General features: G+C 25.2%; 2 protein-coding genes across 5 annotated transcripts; one reads left to right on the forward strand and one right to left on the reverse strand.

The window, feature by feature from the left end:
* Position 1: 1 nt before the first annotated feature.
* On the reverse strand, positions 2–6,548 carry LOC130668227 (uncharacterized protein DDB_G0287625). Of its 4 annotated transcripts, none has more exons than XM_057470402.1 (11): positions 6,337–6,548; positions 5,992–6,253; positions 5,208–5,318; positions 4,267–4,650; positions 4,082–4,193; positions 3,762–3,934; positions 3,524–3,685; positions 2,919–3,035; positions 2,709–2,848; positions 2,326–2,633; positions 2–398 (listed from the first exon to the last, which is right to left on the reverse strand). In XM_057470402.1, the coding sequence occupies exons 2-11, from the start codon at positions 6,061–6,063 to the stop codon at positions 298–300; spliced, it is 1,680 nt and encodes a 559-aa protein (XP_057326385.1). In that variant the 5' UTR covers positions 6,064–6,253; positions 6,337–6,548; the 3' UTR covers positions 2–297. The 4 variants fall into 4 exon arrangements, with proteins under 4 accessions (XP_057326385.1, XP_057326384.1, XP_057326382.1 ...); XM_057470401.1 differs by having other exon boundaries at positions 4–398; positions 4,082–4,196; positions 6,337–6,547; XM_057470399.1 differs by having other exon boundaries at positions 7–398; positions 3,762–3,994; positions 6,337–6,547.
* A 1,401-nt stretch (positions 6,549–7,949) lies between these two features.
* Positions 7,950–11,589, forward strand: LOC130668113 (beta-1,3-galactosyltransferase 5-like). Its single transcript, XM_057470204.1, has 3 exons — positions 7,950–8,248; positions 8,584–9,176; positions 9,953–11,589. Exons 2-3 carry the CDS (start codon positions 8,621–8,623, stop codon positions 10,453–10,455), a joined length of 1,059 nt encoding a protein of 352 aa, XP_057326187.1. The 5' UTR covers positions 7,950–8,248; positions 8,584–8,620; the 3' UTR covers positions 10,456–11,589.
* Positions 11,590–12,053: the final 464 nt, after the last annotated feature.

Here is a 12,053-nt window from a genome sequence, read left to right on the forward strand (position 1 = left end):
CGTGAGATCTCCTATAATCATTACTAATAATAATAATAATAATAATTATTATTATTATTATTATTACTATATATTTATATATATATATATATAAGTATAAAATCAAAATAATGACTAAGTGAACAAATATTAACGATAATAAATTTATAAATAAACAAATACGATTAAAGTGAAATATTATACATTAAAATTTTTTAGTTTAAATCTACTACGTCAACAAAGTGCAAATGCAATCTTTTTATAAATTTTTTTTTATTCATTTAATTTGATAATTAGTGAATTCATTTTATTTATCGTCTATACCCATACGCCATGTGGATTTTTACTAGTTGGCACTGCATTCTCCAGTTGCCTTGGTGGTCCTATAAGTTTACGTGTACAAATAGGTTTTTGAGTTCCTAAAACAAACAATAATTATTTTTAGTTACATTTCTATTTACATAAAAAAAAACTTGGTATCTATATTAGGGTGGTCCGTTTGGAACGACTATTTTTTTTTTTTTTTTCATTCCCACTTAAAAATATTGTTGTAAACATTGAAAAAAAATTCCCTGAAAGTTTCAACTCTTAATTTTAATTTTAAGTTCATTACATTTGATTTTTAATTTTTCCCATTTGAAATATATCGGAAAGTTAAATTTTTTTTTTTGAATTTTCCATAGCTCAGCCACATTTCAAGTTATTAGGTCGCCGTATAGGCATTTTGTAAGTAATTTAATACTCTTCAAAAGTCTCCTAAGTAATTTTACTGAGATTCTAATTGTTTTTTCTGTATTGGTTCTGAAAATCATTTTTTTAATAATAATTTGGGTTTTTAGTTGATATTGACTAAGTAACGAAATTTACAGTAAAAAATGCAGATGATTTTTTAGGAAATTTGATTTTCTACAAAAAAGGTCCTCCTATTTTAAGTGGCTTAAGTTTTTCGTTCAATCGATATAGAGATTTTATTAATTTTGTAAATAAAATATTTGTCAAAAATTTTTTTGAAGATTATCAAATTTAATTCTTCGTATTTTCATTAATGGGTTGAGTTAATCATAAAAGAAATTTTTTTTCAATGTCTACAACAATATTTTGAAGTGGTAGTGAATAAAAAAAAATAGCCGTTCTAAACGGACCACCCTAGCATTGTACATATCGCTTTCAGATAAATTTCTTCAGCAAGTCAAGATGTCAAAATGATTTTACATCTGAATTTATGTGTTTTATTCATATTTTTGTCTAGATTTTCTGTAATTGTTATTCGGTTCCAAAGTTTTGAATTGTCAACATGCACAAGATGACATAGATCATTGATTCAAAATGAATTGATTCTTGTCAAACATCAAGACTTGAGTCATATGTGTAAAGTGGTATAATAGGTGATAATTTTGTTCCGAGTACGCCAACAGAATTATCAGTAAGACTGCTTTGGTGTACTCTGCCTTAGACTATCATTCTATTAATACAAGCAGAGTCACTACGATGTAGTGAACTTTGCTACATTCACTCGATAACAATCCAAGACGCATAGTAACTTGTCCCTATGCATCTACTTATATGCTTTGAAATTGTAATAATATTCAGTGAGTGATCAACTGACTGATGATTAATCAATATCAATTATTTAAAGTTAGTATTACACTTAGACCTTTAAGACACCATTGTCCATCTTACAGTAATAAATAAATTATATTATTATTTAAAAAATAGAATAAATAATTTATATAAATTTGAAAACACGACAAGTTATTGACACTATTTTTCAATCAGTACTCAAATAGCACAAAGACAACTGCAAGATGTCTTTTAAAAGGACAAGCAAAATTTTATTTTGTCTCAAAGCCAAGTTTTTCTATACAAACAACACGTACAGATATTGGTCCTAGGAGTCATAAAAAATTTGTGTTTTTTCCCGTCTTAAAAAAGTCAGTTCAATTTAGAAATCGTTTAGAACTTATTTGGCAATTTTTTGTAGTTTATTTTTTGTCATCACTTGTGTCAAGTTTTTTAAGCAGATATTTTTCCGGTGACATAAATTTCAGATTGATTTGTCAAAATTTTGGTGTTTTATCGATATGTCAAAAAATGGCCCCAATTGCTATCATATAAATGTCACAAAGTCAAGTGTGTTACTTGGATAGATATAAGATTTAAGTCAACGTTATAATTTTTATACTATTGCTCTGATTTTTCCTCAATCCACCGTAAAACCGAACGACTGTGTAAATTAACATAGATGTTATAGTTGTTGAAATTCCAAAACTTTGAAATTGTGCAGAGCCTAAATTTCTATATTCACCAAAAATTTCTAAAAATAATAATAATATTAAAAAATAAAACCTTCTAATAAATTTTTGATTTGTTCCTCTTGACATGCGACAGTCAAACTCTGTAAATTAGCTTCTTTCATTTCAGACACTAATCTTTCAACTTGCAATTTTTTATCTACAATTGCTGATTCAATATTCGTAACTTCTTGTTTCAGTAAATCAGCCGAATGATTTGTATGGTCTGTTAAACGTTTAGCTTGTTCAAGTTCACTTTGCAATCTTTCAACATCATTAACTATTTTTCTTTCTATAACTGTACGTTCTTCAGTTTCACGATTTATGTTATGTTGTTCTAATGTTAGTTCTTCCATTAACAATCTATTAATAAAATATCATTATTAATTAAGCAGTAAATATAATAAAATATAAAATAAATTCAAAGTAACTTCATACCTTATTTTATTTTTACACTGTAGTAACTCGGTTTCACAATTTGCAAGCTTCGATCGAAGTAACGTTATCTCTGACTTTAATGTTTTTTCTTGTTGTCTTACGATTTCACTTTCTTCTTCAGTGTGCATTAATTCATTTAACTAAAAATAATTAATTTATTCAATTAATTATAAATAAAAATTTAGGATTAATTATAAAAAATTTATTTACCTGTTCTTCCAAAATACGCCCAGCTGATTCAATACGATTTATTTCTTGTGATATAAAATCCATTTGATTGTAATGCTCTCTATTTTTACTCTCCCAATACAAAATTTCAGCATTTAACTATTTAAATAAAATATTTATAATTATTAAAAAATACAAATCTATAATTTTATTTTAAAACCCGTGTAAGAAAAATTGTATTTAAAAAAAATTTCTAAAACCTTCAACGTTGAAAATTTATGAGTTTAAGACAGAGTTTAATTTTTAGTAAAACTTTAAAAAATTATTGAATGAAAATGTTTTATTTAGAACTTAATGTGAATTTACTGTGATTTTTGTATGAAAAATTTTTAACTTTTAAGTGAAATTTTTTATCAAAAAATTTTCGCAACAATTTTTACTCGTTTATAAAAATGACAAAAAATTTAATATAAAAATCGAAATCAATAATTGTTGAAATTTTTCAGAATTAGCAAAAATTAAAAAAAAAAAAGTAATTTATGTATAAATAGAATACCCTTAAATCAACTTCTAAACCGGTTTTTGAATTTTTTTTACACGAGTAATATAATTTATATTAATAAAATATATGTTATATATTTAAATACTTTGGTGAGATCAACTTGTTGTGAATTAAGAGTATCGCGTTGGTTATTGACTAGTTTTATGAGTTCAGCATAACGATGAGTATAAGCCACAGCTACCATATTTTGCGGTTGACTTAGTTTCGGCCTACCGGATTGCATTAATCCCTTAGTATCTTGCATCTCCTTAAAAATAAAAAATATCACAATAATTATTAAATACAAAATAAATATATATTTTATAAATAAGTATTTATTTTACCTGGCTACGTTTTGATTTAATCGAACTAGTAGCCGAAGATTGTTCTTCTTTGGAAAGACTGAAATTTTCACTAGTCGAACTTTCTTGAGACTGTGATTTTACGCTATTAGTCACTATTGGTGGTGGTGGATCACGATAAGGGGGTAATGTCCTCAATGGCGATGAATCAGGACCTGGAGGATCACGATATGGGGGTACTTCTCGAGTTTTTTTATGCGTTAAACTTATAAATCCTAAATAAAAAATAAGTAAACAACAAAAAAAAAATAATAAATAAAATAAAATAAATTAATCAAAATTAATAATTATTATTGGTAAACCTTCACTACTCGAAGCTCTAGTAGGTGACTCATTACTTTTATACGCAGCTTTTCTCGACTGTACTTTTGTTTGCATTGTTGGTTGTACAACAGCAATATTTTCCAGTTGTACCTGCTACAAAATACAATTATAATTACATACAATTTTTTAAATCATATGACAAATTAAAAAATAGTTAATTAACCTCAGAATTATCAGATGCTGTTCCATGTAATCCACTAAACGTAAGGGATTTTCGTATATCCCGATTCCTCTTGAGCACTTCCGGTGATTCATGAGACTCAGACGTTGAGTGTCCATTATTGTTATTATTACTATTATTACTATTATTATTATTATTTTTACTATTATTACTATTGCTATTATTGTTATTAATATTATTATTATTACTACTATCGTGACTTCTATTATTAACGAATTGATCAACTGCTGAATTTAATACTCCATTAGCGCGTGTATTATGGGCAGTTCGATTCAATCCACTTTGTTGAGTTTTATTGCTTTCGGAATTTGATCGACGAAGAATTAATTGAACATCTGGTGCATATTCCCCCCATTTCATCAATATCTAAATAAATTTGATAAATAATCATTATTTAACTATTATTTTATTAATGTACCTGAAGATCGGAGCGTTTTTTGCGGAACGAAAATAAAAAAACGAAATGAAAAGTAACAAATCTAGTGGGTCTAGATTCCTGAAATGTTTCACATGGGTGCTAGTATGTTAGCCGAAAATTGCAGCCACCCCCAATTGCCCCTAAGTAAACTTAAAGCAGTAGAATTTCATAAATTTTTTCATTTTCCTTGCACGAAAAACGTTTCGATCTTCAGGTACATTTTTATTTAATAATCTTACAAAAATAAAAGACCCAATTATTGATAGAATATTAATTAATAATTAAATATATAACCTTAAGAAATGAATTTTTAATTTATAGTACAAAAAAAAGTTATATATATTAATATTAATAAGCATAATTAAATTATAATATCTAACATACTTTTTACATTGTTAATAATTGGAACTGTTATTTCAAAGAGTAATTATTTTCACAAATTAATTTACACTTAAAGTACTATAAATAAATGAAATTGTTATTAAACATTAAAAATAATAATAACCGTAAGAGGATTTTCGAATGGTGCCAAAAAACGTTCATTATTACGCCAACGTTCAACCAGAGTAAATCTTCCAGACTGCGCTGTGGCATGAGCAAGTGCATAAACTACATCCTGTAAAATAAATAAACACCATTTAATAAAAATCATTTAATTGAAACAGTGAAACATTATTAGTTAGTGTAAACGTCATAAAGTAACAGATAAATTACCCGATAAAGATCGATGATAATAGTCGTTAAATTTTGATATTATTATCCAACAAATGATAGATTTTTAAAATAACTATTAAAAAGTATATATATTCTTAACTAAATTATTATTATTAATATTTATTTATTTGGCTATCAAGTCTAAGCTTCTTGCAGCCATCCATATAAAATAGAAATATAATTTTATAGCATAATACAAGATAGTATAAAATTATCATTCATTACAATATCATAAAATTAGCCAGTAATATTTAAAAAATGTTCAAAGCACGAGACACGGAACTCTTTAAATATCAATTTGTTTGTACAATTAGCTGGAAGGTAGTTCAATACCCTTATTGCACATACAATAAACGATTTATCATATTTAGCACTACGACAATTTGGTAATGCAAATAAATCTTGTCGTATATCACCATTAACTAAATAATTATTCTAATCAATTATATATTTTACTTAAAAAGCAAAATATCAGTAGTTACTCTCATTGATTTGTTATTAAGACAATAATTCAACGGATTCAAAATTGGTGTAAATAAATACTTAATAAAAATAAAATAAAAAACAAAACAAACCTGGCACGTAGTTGTCTCAGTGACACCACAAACAATCCGCTGAATTCCTTCAACCCAAACTTTCAACTCCATATTATTATTTCATCTATACCTTACAGACTGCATTATATTATATATTTATTATTTTATTATCCAATAAATATATTTAATAAAATAAATCACAATCACTGTTCATCGACAAGTTTATCATAAAAACTCATCATCATATTTTATTTATATTTATATTATTAATAATTTATCCAGTTATATCCCATACCAATCCCTATAATATTAATCACAATGAGTAATGATTTAAAAAAATATATATAGTAATAATACTTATGATGACAACAATTAAATCCACACCCTATTTTTGAGGTAAACAGAAAAAAAAATCAATCAACTACACACTCGTTTATTAATTACTAGTGTTGTGTAGTAAAATGTAGTAAAATTCGTAGTATTTGTAGTAAAAGGACTGGCAATATTAAAAAACAAATTGTAAACATTTATATCTATACTGTTGAATTAAAATATATATATTCTTAATATTTATATCTCACTTTTCAGTCATAAATTAAGTAGAAATTTATATATAGAGTAAGAGAGATAAAAAATTGTTTTTTAATGAGACCTGAGACCATCAAACTATAGAATGTAATTTATTTGTTCATCAGCGCTATTGTGGCAATCTCATAAACTATCATAAATACATATGTATATACTTATATATATTTAGTAAATTTAATGACAATTTGTATGAGTGTGAGTGTAGCAGACATTAGACAAATTAAAAATTATTAATAAATAGAGTAAATAATTAATAAAATAAAATTTAAAAAATTTTGAAATCGATAAATGCATTTTTTATAAATATTTTTTTAAAATTATTTACTAAATTTATTTATAATTTTAAATTTGTCTGATGACTGCTACATTCACATGAGTGTGGGGTGCCATACTTTCATCCTAAAAACATTTCTGGCCATGTACTGGATCTATTATACGACAACTTTAACAAAATGCTTGATCCTAATGACGGAGATTTAAGAAAGTTGACTTAAACAATGGATCTACCAAAATTAACAAAATTAGAATCAATAATTGTAAACGTATCAAAATCAATAGCAGTGAAAATACAAAACGGCTGTAATAGAAATATTACCGAAATGTCTTCCGGCGAAACTTACAACAGTACACTTGTTGTCATTAATGCCTGGTCCCCCAGACTATAGAATCTTAGCCATGCAGGGGGCCAGGCATTAATGACAACGATTGTACAGTTTTATTAACAACGGCGATTCTGAACATGTTACCAAATTAGTCAACAAACCGGACAATTGTTGAATCGGTCTATTGATTAATTTGGTAACATGTTCAGAATCGCCGTTGTTAAAACTGTACGGTTGTAAGTTTCGCCGGAAGATATTTCGGTAATATTTCTATTACAGCCGTTTTGTATTTTCACTGCTATTGATTTTGATACGTTTACAATTATTGATTCTAATTTTGTTAATTTTGGTAGATCCATTGTTTAAGTCAACTTTCTTAAATCTCCGCCATTAGGATCAAGCATTGTGTTAAAGTTGTCGTTTAATAGATCCAGTACATGTCCAGAAATGTTTTCAGGATGAAAGTATGGCACCCTGAGTGTGAAAGTAGCAGACATTAGACAATTTATAAATTTTAAACAAATAAAGAATGAAATTTTAAAAAATGCGGGTACGAGTTTTGCATTTATCTATATATGCATTTTTTAATTTTTACTCTTCTTACATTTTATTTTAAAATTAAAAAAATTGACAACTGTCTGCTACATTCACACTCATCAATTTGAATTTGTAGCTAACTTCATACATGTAACATTACCAACCTATAGGGCGTTGTTACTCCTTTCTGAGACTATCTGTCAATTATTGTTGTTATTATTATTATTATTATTATTATTATTATTATTATTATTTCAATTGTGATTATTGTTATCTGCACTTAGTATATATATGTGTGCATATTGTATATGATCATACATGTTATAACAAACGACAAACAGTGAACAGTGAATTTATTATCTTTTGGCATTGACATATGCCGATGATCACAGTATATGTGTTGGAATATTCATAAATAATTAACAAGTACATAAGTACGTGCTTTATCTATTTTTCTTTATTTTTATTTAAATTCAATAGTTATAGTCCTTGGATTATGTCTATTAAATATACAACCCGGGTAGCAGTCATTAGTTCATTACGACCGCGTAAAAAATAAAGATTATTAGGTAAGTTTTCATATAATTATTATTTATATTTATTTTTTTAATCAAACAATTACAAGTTTTATAATTATTTTTATTAAGTTGATTTATAATAATTAAAGGTATTGTTTAAAATATATATGCACATGTTTATATATATATATATATATATATATATATATATATATATGTAGAATAATATCCTTAAATTCATCATAAATTAACTATTCAATAGTTAATTTAGGATGACATATTGTTATATTTAATAGATAAAACTAATATTAATATTTAAGCTGATTATTTATCAATTCATTTCTATGTAATTAATCTTATAAATTTTTATTTAATATGATATACAGGATGACGTGAGTAGAATGATAGCGTGTTTATGTGAATATGTTGGATAAGCGGCGGCTTCATGGCCACGTGTCGCCGCCAGGTTACTTACTCTTCGTGGTTGCCTTGCTTTTAATGGGATTTTTATCATTTTGGATGTTGATAATTGGAAGTCCTGAGTCAACGTTGTTAACTGGTGAAGTGACAGTTCCTGGATACGTTTTACTGGTTCCTGATAATGTTTCAACAATATCTGTACCATATACATTAAACGATCTGCCGTCCAGCGATGAATCGACGCTGATTGATATTAAAAATTTTAAATTTATCTTAAATCATGATCCGTGTAATAAAACACAGCCGTTGCTGTTGATGCTGATACATTCAGCACCTGGTAATTTTGCTAAACGCAATGTTGTGCGTAATACTTGGGGTAAACAAACACCTGAAGTCGTAGTGTTGTTTCTTGTTGGATCAACACTTGATCATCAGGGAGATCTTTATAAGGAAAATAACAAGTATCAAGATATTATACAAGGAAATTTTATTGATGCATACAGAAATATGACTTACAAACATGTCATGGCTTTAAAATGGGCTACTTATTATTGTCCAAGTAATTATTATTTTAATTATTTATTATTATTATTTTTTTCTTTTTTTTTTTTTTTTTTTTTTATTACATATAATGACAGATTCAATTATTATATAAGTTGTTATTTCTATAGTTTTTTTTAGTCTTTTGTTTAAGATTCAATTGTTTAATCATTTCCGTAATTATTATTGATAAAAAATATTGTTTTAAAATCATACGTTCAAAATTAAAATTATATTTTTTTAAGGCCAATCTCAGACAGTGCTCCCCACTTTTTAAAAATTTTCAATGACTTTCAATTATCATAAGTGTATAAAAATTTTATCAATTGATTAAAAAAAAATTAAAACCTTCATGGAAAAAAGGACAACGTAGTAGTAATTTCGCTGAGGTATAGAGTTTTAAAAAAATTAATTACAATTGACATCAACTGGGAGTTAAACGAAATTTGTTAAGTAAATTTTATTAAAGTTTTCATGTCAGTTTTATAATAAGAATTTTCAAATTTAGTAGGCCAAAATTAATTCAATAAATTTTGTTTAACTACTAATTGATAACAGTTGTAAGTAATTTTTTTTTAATTCTATATCTCTGCGAAATTGTCTTTTTTTCAATTAAGGTTTTAACTTTTTTTTTTTTTTTAATTAATAAAATTTTAATACGGTTTTGACAGTTGAAAGTCATTGAAAATTTTTAAAAAGTGGGGGACACTGCCTGAGAATACCCTTAACGTTAAATAATTATATTGTTCATTAATATTATAATATTAATAAATTAATATTTGTTTTTTTTTACAGGTGCTAAATATATATTGAAATTAGACGATGATGTTTTTGTACATACACCCGCGATGATAGACTTTTTAAAACACGGTCTTTCACCATGGGGTGCAAGACGTTTGATACTGTGTGATCCATTGTCGACGGGTACTGTAAAAAGGTCATGGCGTTCTAAATGGCGCGTATCACCACAAGAATATCCTGGTAGACGGTATCCAGCTTATTGTGCAGGTTGGGCTATTTTATATTCACCTGATAGTGTATTTCTATTGTATAAAGAAGCTCAAAAAGAACCATATTTTTGGATTGATGATGTCCATATTACGGGAACAGTTGCTAGAAAAGTTAATTTAACTCATAGTTCATTACATTCATTAGTATTAAAGAATGGAGATATGGAAGAGTTATTGAGTAATCCAAATATACATCGTGAATTTTTATTTGGACCGCCCAATTTAGCTGAAAACCATATTAAGGCATTACACCATTTGAGTCATTCAAATAAAATTTTGCAATTATAATAATTGATAATTTATTATTATTATTATTATTATCATAAAAATTAATTTAATAGACAAAAAAACACAAATACAATATTTACAGGAAACCTCGAGTATACGACAGGAAAATTTTTTTTTCCTCCTTTTAAGTATACCAAAGTTGGAAATATTTTTTTAAGTAAAACTTTAAAACTTAAAATTTTTTTATTGGCTATTTAATTATTTTTAATAAAAAAACAAAAAATACACAAAATTATTGGTGCCATTAAACTCAATATCCGGAGACATGATTATGAAATCCTTGAGTAAATATTTTTAAATAAAATATCCTGATTAAAAATTTTTTATACCTAAAATTATTAAATATTTTGGAGCCATAATTATAAAGACTTTGTATTAATTTTATAAATTATTTTTTTAATCATAAAGATAAGCATTCCATATATTGTATAATGATAATTTTATTAATTATTTTTTTTTTCAACAATATGTTTGCGGGCATATTTTTAACAAGGATTCTATAGTCATGTTACTATATTTTCTGCCCAGTGAGTATAATAACTGGGTACTAAATATGAAATAAATGAACTAAAACATTTTTTAATTTAATTGCAACAATTGTTTTTTTGAATTTTGGTTTAAATATTTTAAATCTTAGATAAGTTTAAAGAGAAATAAATATAAATAAATAATAATGAAATAAAATGATTAGTAAAACTTGAAAATTGTCAAATAAACATATCAGCGAAATATTGATTCATTATTAATAAATAATAACTTAAAAAATATTTCAAAGTGAAAGTTATAATTGACAATGATCAAGTTTAACTATTTCATATTTAGATAAAACAATTTAGTAAATAGAATTATATTAAATGATACAAATTTAAGTATCATTAATTGCCAAAATAACAGACATTAGAACCAAAAATGTGTAAAGAAAAATATAAGAAAAAAACAAGAAAACACAAAAATTGTAAATATTTTATGAAGATGAGAAGGATAATATTTAAAAAATGGTCGAGCATTTGAATTTAAAAAATTAAAATTAACTAAAATAATAAAATTAATGAAATTTTATGGATATTAATTATTATGAATTATAATTGTGATGTTATGTAATTATTCAACAATTACATATATTTACAATGACAATTCTAGTCTAATTATATCCTATTTATTGCTCAATTTAATCAATATCTAAAAGGCACTATTATTTTAACTTTAGTCAAATAATTTTTTTTCTAAACTGATTTTTTAAATTTTATTTAAACGTGTAATTATTATTTTAGTGTTTAATTAGTCAATACTGTTAATTAATTATAATATACAATATTAATTTGTATTCCCAGTGAGTTTTCATTGAAATTTAAATATTTTCTTTTTTTTTTTTTTACTTTTTAATTTGAAAATAATAAATATTCATTAATGTGATAAAATGTGTGTACTTAATATGGTTGAAATAATTGCAATTAATCTTAAAATAGTAAAAATTAATACATGGAACAAAAGATAAGAAATTGCTATAATTATAAAATTTAGTTTTTGCTAAAAAAAAAAAAAAAAAAAATTAATGTCATCGTTAATTAACTTAAAGATTAAATATATTTTTATTTCAA

This window comes from Microplitis mediator, chromosome 5 (assembly GCF_029852145.1).
Source record: "Microplitis mediator isolate UGA2020A chromosome 5, iyMicMedi2.1, whole genome shotgun sequence".
Lineage (NCBI taxonomy): Eukaryota > Metazoa > Arthropoda > Insecta > Hymenoptera > Braconidae > Microplitis > Microplitis mediator.